We start from the raw sequence: 21,204 nt of genomic DNA, 5'->3' as shown, positions 1-21,204 counted from the left end.
CTGCCTTAGTCCCTTCAAACATATTTACACACTGCATGCACAAATAAAGCATGAAATCTCTCCAAATAGTCCTATAAATATCACATTTATGTTTTTTTTTTAGACATCTTTCAAAACGTTTGTGGTATTGGGAATTGAACTTAGGGGCATTCTACCTCTGAGCCACACCCCCAGTCTTTTTTATTTTTTTATTTTGAAACAGGATCTAGCAATTGAGGGTCTTACTACATTGGTGAGATTGGCCTTAAACCTGCAATCCTCCTGCCTCAGCCTCCCAAGTGCTAGAATTATGGGTATATGGCACCACACCCTGTTCAGATTTATGTTCTTAACACACAAAGAAATACCCTATAGTTGAAGTTGCTGTCTCCTCCCCGATCAAAATCATCGTCTTTGAAAGCTCTAGTAAATGTCATCCATTTTTACAAACGTTCCCTAATATTTCATTTTACATATGTTTTATTACATTCTCATAGCATAACGAACATGTTTTAGACATTTTATAGGTTCAGAAAGGTTAAATAGTCTGCCCCAGGTGATGTAGCAAGTCAGCTGTAGACTCGATATTGAAACCCAGGTCTGTCTGGCTCTAAGAACAGTGATTGCAGAAACTAATCAGGCTGGCTTCAGTGAGCTCCTGGTTTCACACCATCTGGTTGACTTTATAAGACACCTATAAGAGTTATGTGTACATCTGACCATCTCTCCATATGACACCTCGTGGGCAAGAATCAAGGCTTACTCATTTTTTATCTCCCAAAGAGCCAGAGGCAGTGTTGAGCATATGAGACCACTCACCAAGTGTGTACGAACAAGCAAAGCAGCTGGTGTGTTCATCTACTGGGGACTACATCTCAGACAAAGATGTGCACCATCATCGGCATCTCATCTAGAGGGTCTTGCAGTCCTTAGAAGTCTTTGTGATCCCAGGAGATAGTAGAGGACGGGGATCTGGGTGGAGGGACAGCCCTGCTGTGTAGCTTCTCCAGATGTGGTGAGTCTTGGCCACATTTCACATAATTGGACCAATTCTACAGTACCAATACTATTACAAATAATTTTTATTCTCATAGCTCTTCACAGCATCCCTGCCTGCAGTACCTCCTGTTTTCTCTTGTTTCAGTTCATCCTCCTGTCTCTTTTTACCCCAAAACAGCTCCTGATTTTGGCTAGAGGGATGCACATAATTCACTCTTGAGACTGTTCTCCACAGCCACTATGCACCTCTCAAGTCAGCTTTTGCATAATTTGGATGAGAACATTCCGTTCCATTCTGCCCTATACATGTTTCCAATTGCATTAAAGATGCTGCACCTCCTCTGCCCTGCCCCCAGTACAGATGCCTACCGCTCCAGAGACAGATGCCCAATCACTATGCAGTCTCATGAGGCTGGATGGAAGCACCTTATCTTTTTCAGTTCTCAAGTTTTTGTTCAAGATAAGCAAATTTGATTTCCCTTCCAAAAATAGCAGGCAGATGAATTCTCAGAGTGTGGAACAGGTTAACACTAATGTATGTCTTTTATTCTGCGTTGGTGGAAAAATACTATGTAGTTAAAGCATGGGGATGGCTGGGGAAGAGGGGAGTCTAAGTCAAATAAACTGGGGTGAGGGGTCTGGGGAGGGAATAATGACAGCATGAGAATCAGGTCTCAGAGCTTGCTATGCTTGGACCTAGTGATATGTCTATCATATTCTTGGACATTGTCAAGTTTGTGAAAGAAACTGTTGGCGGCTCCACGCACACACTTCACTGGATCTGAATTAACCTTTGCACAGCTGCTGCCTCCCTGATGAGAAGGAGGAGAGAACTGTGCATGTTTTTACTCTACAAATGTCTTACGATCTTCATAGCAACACATGCACTCAGCTCTATTTGTTATTTAGTAAACTGGAGAAACCTTTCTAGAACAAAATTTATCTTCGAAATTACCACCACAGTCCCAGCATCATCATTTTGTGGAACCGTGTCGAGTAACTTCTGGGCTGGGAATCATGAAACATGGGCCAGATAGAAACTTTGAACAGGCTCTTTTTGGCATAAAGCCAGGAAAATACTTGTTCATAATCACTGAGCCCATGTGCTTGCCAACAGGCAGGAAGTGTCACGTTATTGCAATGTTTCCCCATCTCCTCATATCTATACACGTGGGAAGTTGTGAAGACTAGGTACTTGAGGAAAACTTGAAAAGTAAAAATATATCTCAATCACAGATCCCCAGGTAAAATTCCTCTTTCTCTTCTCCTCTCTTCCTCCCTTCTTCCTCCTCCTCTTTCTTTTCTTTCTTCCTCTTTCTCCTTCACTTCCTCCTTTCTCCCCTTCTTCTCTTCTTTTCTCCTCCATTCTCCTTCTTCTTCCTCTCCTCCTTCTTCCCTCCTACTCCTCTTCCTTCTCTTTGCCAGAGAACTACAAGATTGAGATCAATATTCTTTCTGCAAGCTCAATTCTCTTCTGATTCTGTTTTGTTAACTATCATCATCATTATTAACATTGTTTGGTACTGAGGTGTTTCACTTTTCAGGTGTTTCACACCTGAGCAACTGTTTCACTTTTTTATTTTGAAATGGGGTCTTACTAAGTTGCTGATGGTTTCACTAAGTTGCCAAGGCTGTCCCGGAACCAGAGATCACCTGTGCACTGCCGTCCCTGGCGTCTAGCTCTTATTTTGTTGTTCTGCTCTTGTGACTCTCTGCTACCTTTGGAGAAGCACAGCTTGCTCATATCCAGAACAGCCACCTCTCTGTCGTGGATAGTCATAGCTGACATACTACATCACTGGAGAGACTCCAAATTGGCAAAGGTATAAATGGAAAGGCTAGGAGACACGGATTTTCTTTCATGCTGTGATTTACCTGCACATTCTGGGCTGTCTTCATTAAAGTTGATTGCAAAGTCATGAGAGACCTAGACACCAATTAACATTAAAAAAGGACGAAAGGAGAATTACAAGTTTACTCCAGTGAGGAAGCACCAGGGCTGAGAGTTTGCAAACAAATGCTGTTACATTCATAATATGTTCAGCAGCAGGGACCATTTTAAGCCATTATACAATCACTCTGCAATGGAGGGTGAATTCTAAGTTCCCTGTGGAGTTGAGGTGACAGAAGATTTTTTGGAATCAGATAAATGCTGGCAGCAGGAGGAAATAAGGTATATAAAAAAAAATCCAAGAAAAGATTTCAGAAAAAAATGGAACTCTAAAGAATTTCTAGATAGAATTGGCCACAAACGGGGGCTTAGATTTGGGTGAGTTCTATTTGGCCTCAGTGATGTAAAAACTGATAACTCAGTCTTCCAAGCTGTCTGCTCAACATGGTGATGCTTATAAAGACCCAGCTAAGCTGTTGACATTTAAGAATCATTCTAATGTGATATGAAGATTTATTATGGGAGAGGACTTTCACATAATATTCAGGTAAAATAGACTGTATTCTACTTTTGAAAACGAATAAAATAATATACCCTGTAATCTTGCAACACAAATCCTGCTTACCTGACAGGACCTATGCATAAGGTCAAATAACATGTTATTTACTTTTTTCTTTACAAAACCTGATAAAAGAAATGGATGTTCTGGCATCTGAACATTTATGCTGAATCACTTGAAATTTGGTGGGGAATTCCATTTCAAAGGCAATTTCCAAGTGCTGACTCTTTGGTGCTATAAGATGGGTGTTAGAACACACCCCCTTTCCTTGTGGGAAGTTATAGGTAATGCTTTTGCGTGCCTGTCTCATATTCCCTTGCCCTTGATACTTTCAAGCAAGTGAGCTGACCTGCAACTCTCTTACCTGCTTGATTTACCTTATGCATTTATATACCTCTGGCCTTCAGACCTAACTTTGCCTGCCCACATGAGTTACATCCAAATACTTGTTTCCAGGTCTGTTCCTGGAGGAGGGGGACAAACACAAAGTCAGAAGTGTTTGTATCTCAGTTTCAGTGAAAACTCTGAGAGTTCATTCTAGAGACATAAGTCATGGTGGTCTTGTAAATTCTCTAGGGGGTATTCCTTAACGGCTCAGATTATCAGTGTCTATCTGGGGCAGAGGGGAAATTAGGAATGGAATATGGGTATTTGAGTGGATTTCTGAGACCAGAAGTAGGGGAATATGAGAGAAACCTTTGGGGATAGCAAGAAGAGTAGGTTAGCTGATGGCCAGGATGAGGTTCAAGTAACACAAGAACTTCAGAAAATAGCAGAGGGGTAAGTTACTCCAGCAAGAGTAGCAGGAAGAGGTCACAGATGAGAAAAGGAAGGTCTGGGACAAGCTGTGCTTTATAGTTGTCAGCCCTGCTGGCCAATCTAATGCTGGAAGACTACCTGGCATGGGTATGGTGGTGGACCCTCAAGCACCTCCTCTGTATAGTTGAGCTGGTGACTGATAGCCGAGGCACATTCCAGATTTGCATACCAGTATCTCTGTAGGGATTGCCCATGTCCTGGAACTGATACTCCATCTGAAGGGAGCTGTGTCTCCTCAGCCTCAGCTTATCCTTGAATAGGTCATCTTTTAAGCTTAGTATTTCCAGGCCTTTGGGCTTTTTTGGAGAAACCAAAAATCTAACATTTTGTATAAAATTGCCTAATTCTTTAGTAAGCAAGCATGTCAAATATATTTTTGGCCTGAATAAAGTCTACATGCTGTCAGTCAACAACTCCTATCTATATTCTTCTTCCCCATGTGTTCTAACAAATGCCGCTGGGATTCTGTAGCTCTGCCTGCCTATCAGGGAGGCCAGTGTAGGGTAGAAAGAAAAGAAAGAGGGCAGGTCAAGGAGACCTGCCACTCAATCCATTGCTCACCCAGAAGTCACAGGGAGATCAACTCTTTCAAAAAGGACACAGAAAGGGGGAGTAGTCTCTGATCTGACAGCTCTGGTGATGAGCAACCATTGGCATGTGCTTGCTGACTTGCAGCTCAGACATAGAAAAAAATGACTGGGTAGTGCTACTTGTACTTAGCTTGGACCTCAGAGGCTGGGGCAGGGGGTCTGCTGCTTCTTGAGAGACTTGTCTGCCCAGAGGCATTCTCTGTGTAGAGCATTTCACAGGGGCATCTGGTAGACCACGGTAGAGGAACTCAATTCCATCACAGCACATCTCTCTCAATATGTAATTTTTGCCTTTTTTGTGTCTTGAGAAATCAGGACCCAAACCAAACAGAATTCCATTGTCTTCATAAGAACTTTTCAGTTTCTGACTTGTCCCAGACATATATCCTTTTTCTTCAGCACTTCTCTGTGTCTAGGATTCAGAGCCCTGGGGTGAAGGGGTCTGTAGATCTCATTATCATAAACTTTCAAAGTTGGGTGGGGTTGTCAATAAAATGTTTCCCTTCAGAGATCTGAATGGATATTTTGAGCTCCTGGAGACCAACTGTTAGAGTGTTTCCTTTGTGGACTCTGCCTTATCTATAGGGAGCTAAACAATGGAACCCCTTGTTTGGACCATTCCCACTCAGAATACCAGGGAATGGGATTTCTTCTAATATAAGCTCTGAGAAGCTGATTTTATAGTTATGGTGGCCATTAGGACTCTTTGGGACATACTGACACGGTTATATCAAGAGCCAAAAGTGTGACTGTACTGTCACAAATCCATATTGTCCTTAGACTACAACAAAGTGAAAGAAGTCATCTTTACTCACTGTGTACTCTGGTGGTATCCTGGCACCAAACCCAAAGGCTGGGAACATCTTGTCACTGGAATTAGAATTCAGAAAAAAAATTAAAAAGAGAAGAAATAAGAAAAGAAGTTGCATATTCACTTAAGGAGGAAAAGTGGCCTTGATAAGACCTTACTAAGAGGCATGCTTTACCAAATGCTGACTCACACCTCTTGATTATTGGTGGCAATAGCAATAGCATGGATACTTGAAACCAATAAATAATTCCCTAAGTTTATCACAGGCCTTAGTCTACAACTTCTTCCCTTAACTTTTTGTTTGATTTGACACCAAAGAATAAAATGGACCCAGAATTTACACATCTCTCCACCCCTGCCCTGACTTTCTATTTCCTTTGAAAAATGAGCACGAATTAGGCAATTCTACAGCTGATTATATTAAGATTACATATTATATTATATATTACATAGCATCTCTAAATATTTTTAAAACGAGAGGTTGTATTCTAATTTTGCACCTGGGAAAGTACCTTGAGAGGTAACGCAATTTCCCCAAAATAATATTGCTAACTAAAGCCAGAATTCAAGTACACAAAAGTTGGAATCCAAAGGAATATTAAAAAGTAGTGGAAGGCTTCTAAGGCTAGCTGCTTGCCAAGATTTGCCCACCAGCTTAGCACATACAAGCAGTGATAAGTCACTTGCGTGTATTTTCTTAATTCTTGAACTCAAAGAGACCCTGTCTTTTGTATTAACATATTTGCATTTCAACTGCTCTCTTCCCTGACTTCATCATTGTGCTTCCCATAGAATGGGTGCTCAATAGGTATTCAATGATATGATAATCTATAAATTTAAATAATTAAGACAGGCCTAAACTGGGTATGGTGGCACATGCCTATAATCCTAGTACTTGGGAGGCCAAAACAGGAGGATGGCAGATTTGAGTCCAGCATCAAGAACATAGTGAAACCCTGTTTCAAAATAAAAATTTCAAATGGTCAATCAGTGTATTAAAAACGCTCAACATTATTAGCAATCAGAGATGCAAATCAAAAATACCCTGAGATTTCACCAAACTGCAACTGGAATGGCAATCATTCAAAACACAAACAATAACAGACGCTGGGGAGGATGTGGAGAAGTGAGAACTCTAATACATTGTTGGTGGGATTGCAGATTAGTGCAACCACTTTGGAAAACAGTATGAAGGATCCTGAGAAGAATGGGAATGAACTTAACCATATGATCCAGCAATACCACTTCTGGGTATCTACCCAAAAGAAAGGCAACCAAGCTACCAAACTAATGTATACATATCTCTATTCCTAGCACACACTCACCATAGCCAAACTATGGAATGTCCATTAACACATGAAAGGATTACAAAACTATGGGATATGTATACAATGGAATTTTACTCAGCCATAAAGAAGAACAAAATTATGTAATTTACAGGGAAATGGATGGAATGGGAGAACATTATGATAAGTGAAATTAGTCAGTAACAAAAATGTAAGAAGTCAGATGCTTTCCCTACTATGCAGAAGCTAGGGAGAAAAAGGGTCATAGGAAGAACTCTAGACGAAGAAGGAGAAACCATAGATGAGCAAATAAGGAGACCTAACTGGAGGTGATGGGAGGGGGAAGAGGGAAATCCCCTAATGTGCATGATGGACATTCACAAACATATCAAAGTCAATCACTAAGCCAAACATGAGAAGGAGGGAGGGGGAGGAAATGGGGTGGGAATTGGGGAAGGTCTAATTGAGTGATGTGTGCATGTGTGCCTCCACCATCTTGTACTCCATTAAGATGCATGACTACAATACACCAATAAAAAATAAAACAAAATAAAAGTAAAAAGGGCTGGGGGTGTAGTCCAGAGGTAGAACTCCTTATTTGCTCATCTATGGTTTCTCCTCTTTCGTCTAGAGTTTCTCCTATGACCCCTTTTCTCCCTAGCTTCTGCATAGTAGGGAAAGCATCTGATTTCTTACTTTTTTGTTACTGACTAATGAGTCCAATCTCCAGAAACCCCCTCCCACCAAAATGTGGCTATATAAAGAAAGGAGAATTCTTATGAAAACCCATCTATGTCCATTGGCTTGGTTCCTCTTATGCCCACTGGAAATTCCCCATCTAATGTACTCATTTATGTGTAGTATATCAGAACTCTACTGTACTATAGGTAAGAGAATGTGGAAGAGAAGAATTAACATTTATTGGCACATACAATGTACTGGTGCCATGCTAGGCAATGTAAATACTTATTTAACTCTCACACAACTTTAGAAATTCTGCTTAATTTCACTTCCATTTCACAGATGAGTAAGTGGAGTCTCAGGAAAGCTAAGTAAGTAGCCTAACATGATTCCCTGGAAGGACTGTGTGATTCCAAAGTCCACACCTTTTCTGTTATACCATTGTAAAGCAATGGCTATAATATTTAAACCTGAATTTCTATGAACAATCCCAAGCCATCTGACTAGTCAGCAAATGAGACCTCCTTTCAGCAAGTGTTCAAATGTTGATCTTGTTGAAAAGCATGCTCTGCTTATGCCATTATTTCTTGCTTCTATCTTTGACTTCCTCTCCCATTGAGAACACAACTGAGATTTGTTGTCATTTTATAATCCATGAATTTAAATCACTAAGATGATAAATGATTAAGATTATCTGTAGGACAGAGCAGTTCCTACAGTTCTCAGTTCTTCACAGAGTGAGTCAAGAAGAAAAAGAAATTAGTATTAGGGTTGAGTCCTGACTAGAATTTTTGGTAAGCAAAAGAGAATATTACCTCTTCCCCCAAGTTTGATTGACTCTGACAAAGTCAACGTAAGCAAAGCCAGACTTCCTCCCTTCACCGTGGAGTCATTAATGATGGCTTTGACAAAGCTTTACCAGAACACAGACAACTTGACAAATTCACAGTCAGCGGTAGAAGGGAGCCAGCATTCTTTGAAACCAAAGTCTAAATTCTCCAGCAAACCACCAGCTCCTCCTTTCCTCTCATGGTGTCAATCCAGACTTTTTGGTCAAACATCAAGCGTGCATTAGAGAGAGCATTAGTGCTGATACACCGAGAGCCTCTGAGGATGAGCCACAGCTCTGAGAAGATATACTTCTGGTCCTTGCAAATAGCAAAATGCTTTGCCTCAGCCATTCCTCCTTAACTTAAGGGCTGTAGATGAGGAGAGATGTTCAACTAAGTCTGAAGAAGGCTTTCCTGGGTGGAGGTTGGGTCCTGCTTCTTCCAACTCAAAGATGGCTTAGAAGTGAAAACCAAGAAATACAGGAGGCTCCACATTTTTCATTACTTCTTTGATGAGTTTAGCGGGGGCGAGATCCAATTTTCTCCCCATTTCTTTTTTTTTTCAAGTATACTTTTATTGGTGCATTGCAATTCTACATAATAATAAGGCTGAGAGTGATAGAAACATATGTCCACACAGCACTTGGTGCATTTCCCTCTGGATCCCACCCTGGCCCCTTCTTTTCCCTGCACACGTTATTGAGATCGGTACTGATAATTCTGCATATGATGATAGCATTATCTGAACTATTTCCTCCATTAAGTCTCCCCCAACCTGGTCCCTGCCACTCCCTTCCTATCCCTTAATCCCCTCCCACCATTTTACTGAATTCTCTTCTCATTTATCTGAAGTCTCTTTGGCTTCCCATTTTCTCTCTGGTTTCCACATATGAGAGAAAACATTTGGTCCTTTACTTTCTGTGACTGGCTGATCTCACTTAGCATAATTTTCTCTGATCCATCCATTTTTCTGCAAATAGCATAATTTTGTTCTTCTTTATGGCTGAGTATTATGCCCATTTATAATCACTAACCCAGTGTCCCAGCCTTGACAATATTTCTCTGTACCTTCTAAGATACCCTTGGAAACTTGAAGTTTGCTGAGTGTGATGCCCAGTTATGTAATTTTTTTGTTTTGTTTTTAGTGCGAAGGTATGAAAAATGCATCACCCACAAGGGAAATAATTAATGAGTCAGGAGGACAAATTCTCTGAAGTTTACCACCACCGAGCCTCTAACTAACAAACATACTGATGAAAAATTTCCAAGCCTCAGCACAATAGATTTATGCATCCATTCTTCCTGTTTCAAAGGAAAACCAGGCAGAAAGGAGTCTTATGCAAGAAGTCAGAGAAGGCAAGCTGAACACCAAACAAAGCACCAATATGCCCATACTCCAAAGAATTCATGACTGGATCCATTCTGTCCTGAGCACAAGGGCCATTTAGCCACTATTGGGAAAATGACTAGCACAGACGGCCAATCTTCAGAGCCTGGGGAATATCACCACATAGGTAAAAGCAATGCTTTTTACTGCCAGAATATAATAGCATAAAATACAATAAAAAAGCTCATGTTCTTTCAGGGTAATGAGTAAGATGTCCTGAACCTCTTAGGGAATGATCATGGTCAAATGATCTCCAGTTGGAGAATTTGGTCTTGAAACCATCATTTTGTATCTTTACTGTTGAGAAGAAAAACAAACCACCACTGAAATACAGCAAGAAGTTATAGAAGTAAAGACATTCCTCTATCCACAAGGAGGTGGAGCATCAGGACATCTAGATATTTATTAAAGACCATTCTCTGAAGTAGTCATCTTAAACGTAAGGTTTATGGCAACGCGAAGCCCTTTGGGGGATATGAGAGATTGCTTTTTTTTTGGGTCTCTTTTTTCTTTAAGAAAACCAGTATTCAGTCCTTCTACTGTCATGCATGTTCTCTGCTCAAGCTGATTTGGGAACGTCTGTGATGGAGAGGCCTGTTCTCCATTCGCACCTTTCCTTCCACAATTACCCTTTCTCTTTACCTGTTCTGAATCGTAAGCACCACGGTGCATTATTTCAGAGTACACAAACTTTGAAGCATCAAATAAAGGAACAGTTTGAAAAGTGAATGATTCATAGGAAATGGCTTTGGAGAGTGGACAGTTTTTGCTTCTAAAAATTTTTAGGAAGTGCAAATGTCTACTAGTAGATCATTAAGAATATATTTTGATGATTGACCACTCCATGATTTTGGATGATTGTAAATTACAGTGGGAAGGATCCAGGAATACTGACCATTAGACTTTTTTCATTTCCATATGCCATTTATCATAACAAGTTTTTTTTTTTTGCGTGTATATTCACAAAGTCAAGAAGCTGGATTCTAGACTCTCCTATTCTAGTAACGGGTAAATAACTCTTATCCATTGACATGTAAATTAAATTGAAAAAACCCACTATCTATTTCATGAACATCTGATTTCCAGTAAGATTTTACTTTGTGTGTGTGTGTGTGGTACTGGGAATTGAATCCAGGAACATTTTACCTCTGATGAGTAAAATTTTTAAAATTTGAAGCAGGGTCTCACCATGTTGTTGAGGGCCTCACTAACTGCTGAGTCTGGTCTTGAACTTGTATTCCTCCTGTCTCAGTCTCCATGTACTGGGATTATAGGTGTGTAACACTATGCCTGGCTAGTTTTTATTTCTTAGAAGCAGTATTTAAATACTAAAATTTCTAATTCATGTACGTTGTTTTGATCAATTATGCATTATTGATTGGTAAATTCTAATAAAATTCAACCCAGAAGATTATTTTTAAAATAGTTTAGAGCTGGGCGTGGTGGCGCATGCTCATAATCCTAGCATTTGGGAGGCTGAGACAGGAGGATCACAGTTCGCTGACAACCTCAGCTACTAAGTGAGGCCCTCTGCAACTCAGTGAGACCCTGTTTCAAAATAAAGAATAAAAAAAAAATAGGGCTGGGGGTGTAGATTGGAAGTAGAATGCCCCTGGATTTCATCCCCAGTACTGCAATAAATAAATAAAAATAAAGAAATAAAATGAATGAATAAAATCGCTTAAATATTTTGATCATGGCAAAAATTAGAAATTAAAAAAGAAACCTACATAGTATTTATGCTTTACTAGAGGAAAAATACATGATACAGAGACAAATACAAAGATTTCAAACCAAAGTTCCTAAGACATATGAGGATAAAATTCAGTGGGGGAAAGAAATGGAAAATGAGTCCATAAAAAAGAAGAAATAATTAAATTCTGCTGAAACTGAAGAGCTCGTTCAGGTAATTTTTAAATGGATGAGAGTGTATATCAAATAGCGATGGCATTTGGATTCTACTGGGTAATCACAAGAGTTATGTAAGTGTTCATTTTTAAAGGTCCATATTTACAATATACTAGAATCTTCATCCTTCATCACTATTTATGCTCATGATAAAATGTTAGATTTCAATGAAAAAAGAATGAGAGCTTCACATTTTTACAAAATTGTTTTTAGGGGCGAATGAGCAAAAAATAAATAAAAATTTAAAAAAGACCCATGATCCAAGATGACCTTCAGATTTGACCTCTCATCCTTTCTCATTTTGTGTTCAGTTTATTCTTTGTGGGGAGGAGTAATTGAGGATTAAATCCAGGGCCATTCTAGTTCTGAACTATACATCAGCCCTGTTTTACTTTGAAATAGGGTTTTACAAAGTTGTTGAGGGTCTCACTAAGTAACTGAGGCTGGCTTTGAACCCCAGTACTTCGATCCCAGTACTTGGGAAGCTGAGACAGGAGGATCACAGGTTCAAGGGTGGTGTGTGGCAACTTAGCAAGGCCCTGATTTAAAAAAAAAAATACAAAACCATGTATCTCAGTGGCAGAGCACCCCTGGGGTCAATGCCCAGTACCACAAAATAAATAAGTAAATTTAGGAAGATTAAGATGATGCCTTCTACTATTTATTATTTACCACAGGCAGAACCTGTGCTTGATAGCCACTTTAGAGATAATCCTTACGACCACCATTCTTCAACAAAGGTTAGATACAACTTCAATTTGTAATCAAAGAAATGGAGACCTAGACACCCTACCTTTCATGGGAATAGGGGTAGCAGAGCTGGGATTTGAGCCCAGGTCTGTCACCAGGATCCCACTCTCTTTCTTATCACCCCGATTGACTCTGCTCTCCCGAGGAGGCTGATCTTGTACCAGGATTTAATGGCACATCCAGGTTCTAATAGATCATCCAAACGTGAATAACAAAAGCGGGCAGAACTGGCAGCCCAGAAGTCACCTTCCTCGGGACTCCCTCCGTGATCAGGCCTCCTTCCTTCCTTTCTGTATCCTGCTTAGACAGAGAAAGGCCACCTTGGCCATGCTGAGCTGTGACTGTTCACGTGACGTTCTCTTCCACGAGACTGAGCTATCCGGGGGAAAACTGTCCTCTATGAAGTTTTGTCTTTATTGCATTATCTGAGGTACCTGGAACTTATTAGATGCCGTGAGGACACCTGAGCGTCTCTTCTGACTTAATAAGGTTTCCACCCTGGATACCTTATAGAATTAAAAAAAATCCATATCCATGTTTATAGCAGCACAGTTCACAATAGCCAAATTATGGAACCGATGCAGATGTCCATCAACAGATGAATGGATAAAGAAAATGTGTTATATACACATAATGAAATTCTACACAGCCATGAAGAGGAACAAAACTATGCCATTTGCAGAAAAATGAATAGAACTAGAAAATATTGTGCTAAGTGAGATCAATGAGTTTCACAAAGTCAAAGGTCTTATGTTTTCTATCCAGAGAGAGAGAGAGAGAGAGAGAGAGAGAGAGAGAGAGAGAGAGGGAGGGAGGGAGGGGGAGAGGGGGAGGGGGAGGGAGAGGGAGAGGGAGAGGGAGTGAGTAATGGAAAAATGGAAAAAGTTTGGGGAAGGGATTTAAGGATGGAAAGAAAGAGGACGGAGGAAGGAAACAGTTCAAATAATATTACATCAATATATGAAGGCATTGCGATAACTTCACAAATGTGAAGGGAGGGAGGAGGAGAAGCAGAGTGGGATGTAACAGGACATGCCTTGGTGCATGCATGTCTTTATCACACTGAGCCTCATTATGATGTGTAACTGCAATGCAACAATAAAATTAGAAAATCACAAGAGAAAAAAATCCTGATTGCAGAACGCATATCAGACAGTTAACTTGGAGTCCTGTGTGTGGGGCTATGCAGGAGCATATTTTAAAGCTTTCCATGTGCTATTAGTGTGCAGCCAAAGCTGAGAAGGACTGACTGGTATTGGCAGAGTGGAAAAGGTGGTACTACTCCAGGATCCCCTTTTCTCATTACTAACCTGACACTCTGCACTTTAAAATTGCTGTCATGCTGGGTTCCAATTCTAGCCTCATCTCCTAGCACTATACCTTGCAGGATGTGGAAGAAGAGCTCTTTCTCAGTTTCCAGTATGTCCATCCCCCTCTGAGGTGTCTGCTTCTATAAAATGGCAACCTGCACTTCCAAGCAGTGTGTTCAGCTTCCCTATTCTGTTAGCAGATAGACCAGCCTTTTTATTATGTCATGACAGAGACCTACATCCTTGCTGGTCCCAAGGAATGGATGAGCAGCAGCCTTGAGCAGCGTACAGAGACCAGGATGCTCACCGGAGCTGGGGTAGTGTCCCCACCAGTAGGGTGTGTATGAGCTTGTGTGGGTCTGTGCGTGTGCATGTGCATGCAGATGCACACACACTTGTACGTGTTCAAGTGTGCGTGAGTGTTTGTGTTGGGGAGATAAGGCTGAGAATGCAGGCAACAGCATCTCTTTTGGAGGAGGAGGGATAGAACAGGCTGGTAGGATTGTTCTCTGGGGCTCGAGGACCAGCTATGTGGGGGGAGCTTGCATCAAGGTCAGTCTAAGAAGAGCTTTATGCATCTCTTAAGCTGTTCTACTTCATGGATCGCCTACTTGTGACCTAGTCGCCATGAATATACAAGGCTGGAAGAAACCCCTTGGCTGTCAGAGGCAGGAAGGAATTCTAAGGCTCATGGGGATTCCAAACCTCTGTGTTGTTGCAGGAGGGGGAGCGATGCCTTCTGTCAGTTTTTATTCCAGTGTTCCTTTGTAAGTGCCAACCTCGCTGACCTTGATGTGAGAATAAATTAATTCCAGGGCCCTGACTTGAATTTCCTGACTCTGCCTGTGTATTGTCTATCCACCACACAGAGGTGGATTTGCAATGCCTTGCCTGTTTCCAAGCGAGCAGCTTGCATTACATGGTCTTCTAGGAGTCTTTTAAGAGAAAGTCAACATCTTTCAATCATCTTTCTCTTTCTTAACATTTGCCTCTATTTATGTTGAGCTGTTTTCTTCAAATGAAGGAAAAAGAAAGAAAGGAAGGAAGGAAGGAAGGAAGGAAGGAAGGAAGGAAGGAAGGAAGAGTGAACTTACTCCACTGAGCTGTAGAAAGTTGATTTTCTGCAGGGATGACGGTCTTACCCCATTTACATTTTTTTGGTGGTACTGGGATTCCTGGAAACCCTTCTACCTCCGGGCTACACTCCAAGACCCATTTTTTTAAATATTTTTACTTGGAAACAGGGTCTCGTAAGTCAGCGAGCCTGGCTACGAACCTGTGTGATCCTCCTGTCTCCGCCTCCCAAGTGCAGGGATTGCAAGCGTGCGCCACCACGCCCGGCTGCCCTATTTACATTTTAAAGAGCATTATTTATGATGGTTCTTCATGTGACTCCAAAGGTATTCTCATTTTTTATATTGGATCTGTATATTTGAGGAATGCAAAACACTGCGATCTACAGGAATAAACACTTTAAGAGATATACAGGTCACTCTGACTATAATATCTGCATTTTGCACATGAGTTAATCAAGAAATGGAGACAATCAACAGGAAGTGTCCAGTAAATGCTCCTGGTAGTAAACGAGCTTCTAGAAGGTCCTGTATATTGACTAAAGAACCAGGAGAGCTTTGGCATCTCAATTTCCAGGGGCTCACTGGCTTTCCATTTGGAATTCACTATTGGACTGCCTTCTCTCCTGCAGATTCAGAGGGATTTTTTTTTTCTATGAAGCATCTACTATATGACATATGTGCTGATATCTTTTACCAACTTTAACTTTTGACTTTTCTTTCTGAGCCAGAGTCTCACTCTGTTGCACAGGTTTGTGTCAAATTCCTGGGTTCAACGGATCCTCCTGCCTCAGTCTTCCAGGTAGCTAGGATTACAGATGCCTACCACTGCACTGGGAAAATTTTATCTTTCTAATATGCATTTCAAGATTTAAAACTTAGGAATTCTGAAAACATTACCTTCCTTCCTTCCTTCTTATCTCTTAACATGTTATTTTAATGGATTATTATTGTGTGTGTGTGCGCATGCGTGTGTGTGCTTGTGCGTGCGTGTGTGTGTGTGTGTGTGTGTGTGTGTGTGTATGTGTGAAAGAAGATGGAAGACTGGTTTTGTATCTTGGGGAATTTGGAGAAGTTTCTGATATAGTAGAGATGTAGTCTGTCATACTTTCCTCTCCCCGGTAGAAATCTCCATCTGATCTAAACCTCTCTAGGAACTCTCCCTACATCGGAGCTTAAGGAAATCAGAGCAGAAACTCAAGTTATCTTTACAGTCGATATCTCAAGGTTAGCTATAAGAAGTGTCACTTCAACAAGGTAATTTAAAATGACTATTGCCTCCTGCCCCAGATATACAGGAGGGGAAGTGTCAGCAAAGACCTGAGTGTCCAAAGCTCTTGGACTTTACTGGACCTGTTAGTTAATTCCCTAGCTACCCCCTTCTCTATTTGAGTCTCTGGGGATGACTAAGCTGAATCCAGACACAGCAGCAGGCTACCTTTCCTGTAGCCTGTCCTCTTTGTTTCTCTATACATTCTGGTTGCCAGGACCTGCCATTTCCTATGGTGTGTGGGCAGTAGACTTCTAATACGGTTGCCATCAATTATGGAATTAGAATAGGAATCACATGAGCCTACAAATTTCTCTGAAACCTGGAGAACAGAGTTGCCTCTTTTACTTTCTTGGTGTAAAAGGTCATTTATTTGCTGTTTATTACTAACTAGCCTTGTCTTATAAGCATATTCGAGTCAACTGAGATATACACATATTTATATTGACATTGATTCTACCTCAGAGAGCCTTCTTAAGTACTAAACACCTTTACCTCGACCTGGAAATACTGAAACGGCAGAATTCATTCAGTTTAATGTAATATATGCAAATAGCTTCTTCCAGGGAATTCTCTTTGTGGGAAAGGTCAATATTCACCATCAAGAAGAAACAATACTGATTGCAAAATTGTGTTTTTTATATATGCAAGCAAACACACATGCTTAGTCATATGGCCACACAGATGTGAACTTGGGCAAACTCACACCACTGATAAAGTTACTAACAGCTTTTAAGGTCAGTAAAGCATAGTGCTTATGATCTTAGGCTATAAGATAGATCGGGGTTCAAATACTGCCCCTGGTTGATCGTCAACAAATTATTTAATATCCCTTGGATAGTCTTCTGCCTTTTCAAAACAGTATCTATCATATGAAGGTTCATGTTGAAGGATTAGATGAAATAATATCCAATAAACCCAGGCCTTTGAAACTCCAAAGTACACGAGTCATGTAGGAATTGTCTAATGATTCAAGTTCTGATTCAGTGGGCCTGGGATGATGACAGTCCATCAATGCACTTTGAGCACCAGGCACCTGCTAACGCCTCATGCAGTGGAAACCAAAGTTGCCATCCATGTTTTTGAAGCCAATTAAGGGATGTAAGTTTTACATGTGAGCACAGTACACACTCAGTTTCCTCAGTGTGGACAAGATGAAATGTTTGGGACAAGGTTTATTTATTTATTTTTTTCATGAGCCTCTGAATGAGGAGTCACCATCTGAATCTACTGGAGAGAGAAGACTCTAGGTGGTCTGCAGTCTCTTACCTGTCATAGTCTTGGCAAATCTCCCCCACAGCCACCAGGGCCTTCAGATACTCGTTGGGTTGGTAAGGGTGGATATAGTGCAGGGAACAACTGTTCCTGGGGTCCCCATTAGAGGCGGTGAAATCTATAGCTACCTGGAAGACACAGATAGAAAAACAGAGAGTCAAACCGAGTGCATCTCCTAGGAACTGTAATGAGCCAGGAGAGAGATGTGGCCTCTGATGGGAAAAAAAAAAACCCTGCACATTCCATACCCTACTAATGAGAGAGGGAGGAAGAGAAACTAATTACCGTGCCTTGTAAAACTAGTTATTAATTTGGTCCAGGCCTTTCTATACCTTTCCCATGAGTTCTGTTCTCCCTGTCTTTAATGGACCTCGAGTTTGATACACAGGCGAGAAGCCCAGCCACTATTGATCCATGTCACTAGGCAGCCAGAGTGAAGATAGAATACCTATCTTCCAGTTTTACAGGTCACTAAGAAAAGTGCTTTCTGGGCAAGGAAATTCCATCACCGAGGGAGAGGTAAGATCCCTTAAAACCAAATTCTTTTTAAAAAATACTGGAATGTCTTTATCACAAGGCTGCTGTTGTTATTTCCACCATGGTCAGTTGCAGAAAGATGCCTTGAAGTGGTTGTAACAGGTTTTCTGCAAAGAGCATTTCTTTAGAAGACATCTCATTCTTTGGTTTGCTATTTGTGCAAAAACTCCTATCTATAGAAAATACAATTTCTGAATATTTTGGTAATGTGTTGGGAAGTAGAAAAGGGAAATACCCTTCTTGCCACCAACTAGTCATTATCCTTCAGTTTCTTAAATTTTTTTTGTGACCCTCCCCTCCCAACTCCTAATCATCCAAAGAAAAGTCGACTCATCAAACTCTTCTCAACAACAAACAACAACAGCAAATGCTTTAAGCCAGAGAGTGTTCAGATGAGAAGGACCATTTCTTATTTCCAATAGCACCACCAGATATCTAAATAAAAGTCAAGCCAGAAAGAAACCCCCCCACAAGTGGCATATGCTTCAGAAAGGGGGTTTAAAATGAGGAGTCCTAGGCGAAGAAGAAAATGTTTATGTTGATTCTTTTCTTTCCTTCTGGGGGGCAGTAGAATAAGCCCATTGGTTTACAAATAACAGACGGCTCTCTTTTCTCATAGGATCTTGTGGAATCTATGATAGAAAATGTTCTGTAAGTTATATTTGGCAAATTCTATGATAAAAAATAACTGGAATGCTCCATTAAATTTGTTCAAATGGGACATTCTTTGTGGAAGGACAGAGGAAAGAAGCCATATGCTTTGTTAAGGAATATGATTGACTGGGGAAAACAGAGCCATGTCTGCTACTGTAACCCTGGAACCAAATCAAAAGGCCTGGAAAAGTGAAGCAGTAAGCTGGTAGGGATTCTCTTGCAGCCTCTTTTCCATTCTATGTCTTCATACAAATTTATTTCTCCTCTCGTTCCTCACCCCTCTACAGGACTATGCTGGGAATGAACTTGGTGGGATTTCAATTCTGTTGTCAGAACATGCTGAGGTTTTCAGCCCGGGCTGTGTGTTGATAGAATACTGACAGTGCGTGGGAGAGAAGGGTCGCTGGAGGGGAGACTGCAGTTGTGCCCTGAGGTGGCCTTGCGAGGTTGGAGAGCAGGGAAGGCACGAGGAGGGGCTGCTGAAGCCCCTCTCTCTGCTAGGCACTGTGTTGCTTTATAGCCATTATGCTAGTTTATTTTCAGAAAACCTGCGGTGTAGAATTTTTATTGATGTGATCCCTTTTTATTAATGATATTTCTTTTTATTGATGACATTTCTTTGGGAGTGCATGTGCACATGCGTGTGTGTGTGTGTGTGTGTGTGTGTGTGTATGTTACTGGGGATTGAACCCAGGGATATTCTACTTCCAAGTTATACCCTCAGCCCTCTTTATTTTTAAAATTTTTTTGAAATGTTCTTATATTTATTTTTTATTTTGAAACAGAATCTTGCCAAGTTTCTGAGGCTGGCCTTGAGCTTGCAATCCTTCTATCTCAGCCTCCTAAGTACTGGTATTACAGGTGTGTGCCACTCTACCTGGTTGCTGGTGTCTTGATATTGAGCCAGAGAATGAAATCAGGTGATAGAGACCGGAGGGAAAAAGTTCATTAAAAAATTGACAACTAGCCGGGTGTGGTGGCGCACTCTTGTAATCCCTGTGCTTGGGAGGCGGAGACAAGAGGATCGCGCAGATTCAAAGCCAGCCTCGGTGGCTTTAAGAGACCCTGTTTCCAAATAAAAATATAAAAAATAGGTCTGGGAGTGTAGCCCAGAGGTAGAAGGGTTTCCAGAAACCCCAGTGCCACCAAAACAAAACAAAACAAAAATTGACAACTAAAGAAACATAATTGTAGCCAGGCGTGGTGGCACATGATTGTAATCTCAGTAGTTGGGGGGGCTGAGACTGGAGGAAACTCTGTTCATGGACAGCTTTAACTACTGGTGAGGCCCTCTGCAACTTAGTAAGACCTTGTTTCAAAATAAAGAATAAAAAATATGGTGACATAGAATGTCCCTGGGTTCAATTCCCAGCCCCCCACACAAAAAAAGCAATATAATTGTTCCTCTGATTCTCTTTAGGTGTGGGCAAGATCTCAGCACACAGACACCAACTGCCAGCATCAGAGCCCAGCCGTGTCACCTGGATGGAAACATCATGAAGTCTAGAGAAGTGCCACGAACAAATGAGGATCTTGGCAAAAAAATATTTTGTAAAATAATTGTGATAACATATCCTAGAGCTGAGCCTGGAGTAAATGTAAAGAGGTGCCTGGGACTCAGACGTAAGAATGCACTCAGCGGCTGCCCGACACTCCGCCATCCCCGGGGTGGGTGCCTCCTTCAGTTTGCAGCCCTCTCTTGCCTCCCTCCCCCTGGCCTGTCATTCATGTCACTTTATTTCTACCAACTTTTCATCTTCTATCTTGGAATTGCTGGTTTTTAATGCATAGGGTGGGGCAGAGATGGTGACTGAAGGCGCTGGGTTAGGAAATGAATAGGATATGGTGACATAGTTAATGTGGAACTGGATGTCATTTAGGGAAAGGGGTGGCTAGGTTTCTTTGGGGAATGAGGACGACAGTATCACTTGAGGGTAATGGAAGAATGGGAAGGTAGAAGATTGGTATTGGGCTGCCTGTTCTTGGTAATACCAGGATCGGGAACCTTGTATTTTTCTCCTGCAGGCAGACCTCTGGAGTTTCTACTTTTCCCATTAAAACGGCCTCTGCATCTAAGACAATCAGAAAGGATATTCCATCCCAGGAGATTCCAATATAGGCTTGATGAAAAAGAAAATACATTAATAATCCTTATCATCTAACCCTTTCTGTAGTTCCCTTGACTCATTAAAAGATATGACCCAGCCATACCACTCTTGGGTATCTTTCCAAAGGAACTGAAGTTGGAATGTTGTAGTGATACCTGTGTTTATAGCAGTGCAATTTATAGTAGCCAAGTTATGCAACCAACTTGGTATCCATCAGCAGTGAATGGAAACAAAAATGTGGTATATACACAGTTACAATTTACTCATGGAAACAGGAATTCTTATACATTGTGGGGGGACTGCAAATTAACACAATCACTATAGAGATCAGTATGGCATTTCCGCAGATTAGGAACAGAGCCACTTGTGATCCCATTACTTGGGAGGTTGAGACAGAAGAATTGTAGGTTCATGGCCAGCTTCAGCAACTCAGTGAGGCTCTGTTTCAAAATAAAAAAATAAATAGGTCTGGAAATGAAGCTCAGAG

The 21,204-nt window shown here is 41.1% G+C and overlaps 1 protein-coding gene across 1 annotated transcript in view; it reads right to left on the bottom strand.

Moving 5' to 3' along the window:
- CPNE4 (copine 4) overlaps nucleotides 1-21,204 on the bottom strand; it is a gene marked incomplete at its 3' end in the record, with an annotated part of 505,001 nt that overhangs the window by 18,738 nt on the left and 465,059 nt on the right. Inside the window, exons 11-13 of the mRNA XM_080695771.1 lie at nucleotides 17,413-17,546; nucleotides 5,653-5,707; nucleotides 2,854-2,905 (exon numbers count right to left, since the gene is read on the bottom strand). Coding sequence (XP_080551897.1) covers nucleotides 2,854-2,905; nucleotides 5,653-5,707; nucleotides 17,413-17,546 — 241 coding nt within the window. The remainder of the gene's footprint in view (nucleotides 1-2,853; nucleotides 2,906-5,652; nucleotides 5,708-17,412; nucleotides 17,547-21,204) is intronic.

Source organism: Muscardinus avellanarius (genome assembly GCF_963383645.1).
Source record: "Muscardinus avellanarius genome assembly, chromosome: 5".
Taxonomy (NCBI): domain Eukaryota; kingdom Metazoa; phylum Chordata; class Mammalia; order Rodentia; family Gliridae; genus Muscardinus; species Muscardinus avellanarius.
The sequence above is the reverse complement of the archived record's forward strand: the minus strand, read 5'-3'. Positions and strand labels throughout refer to the sequence as shown.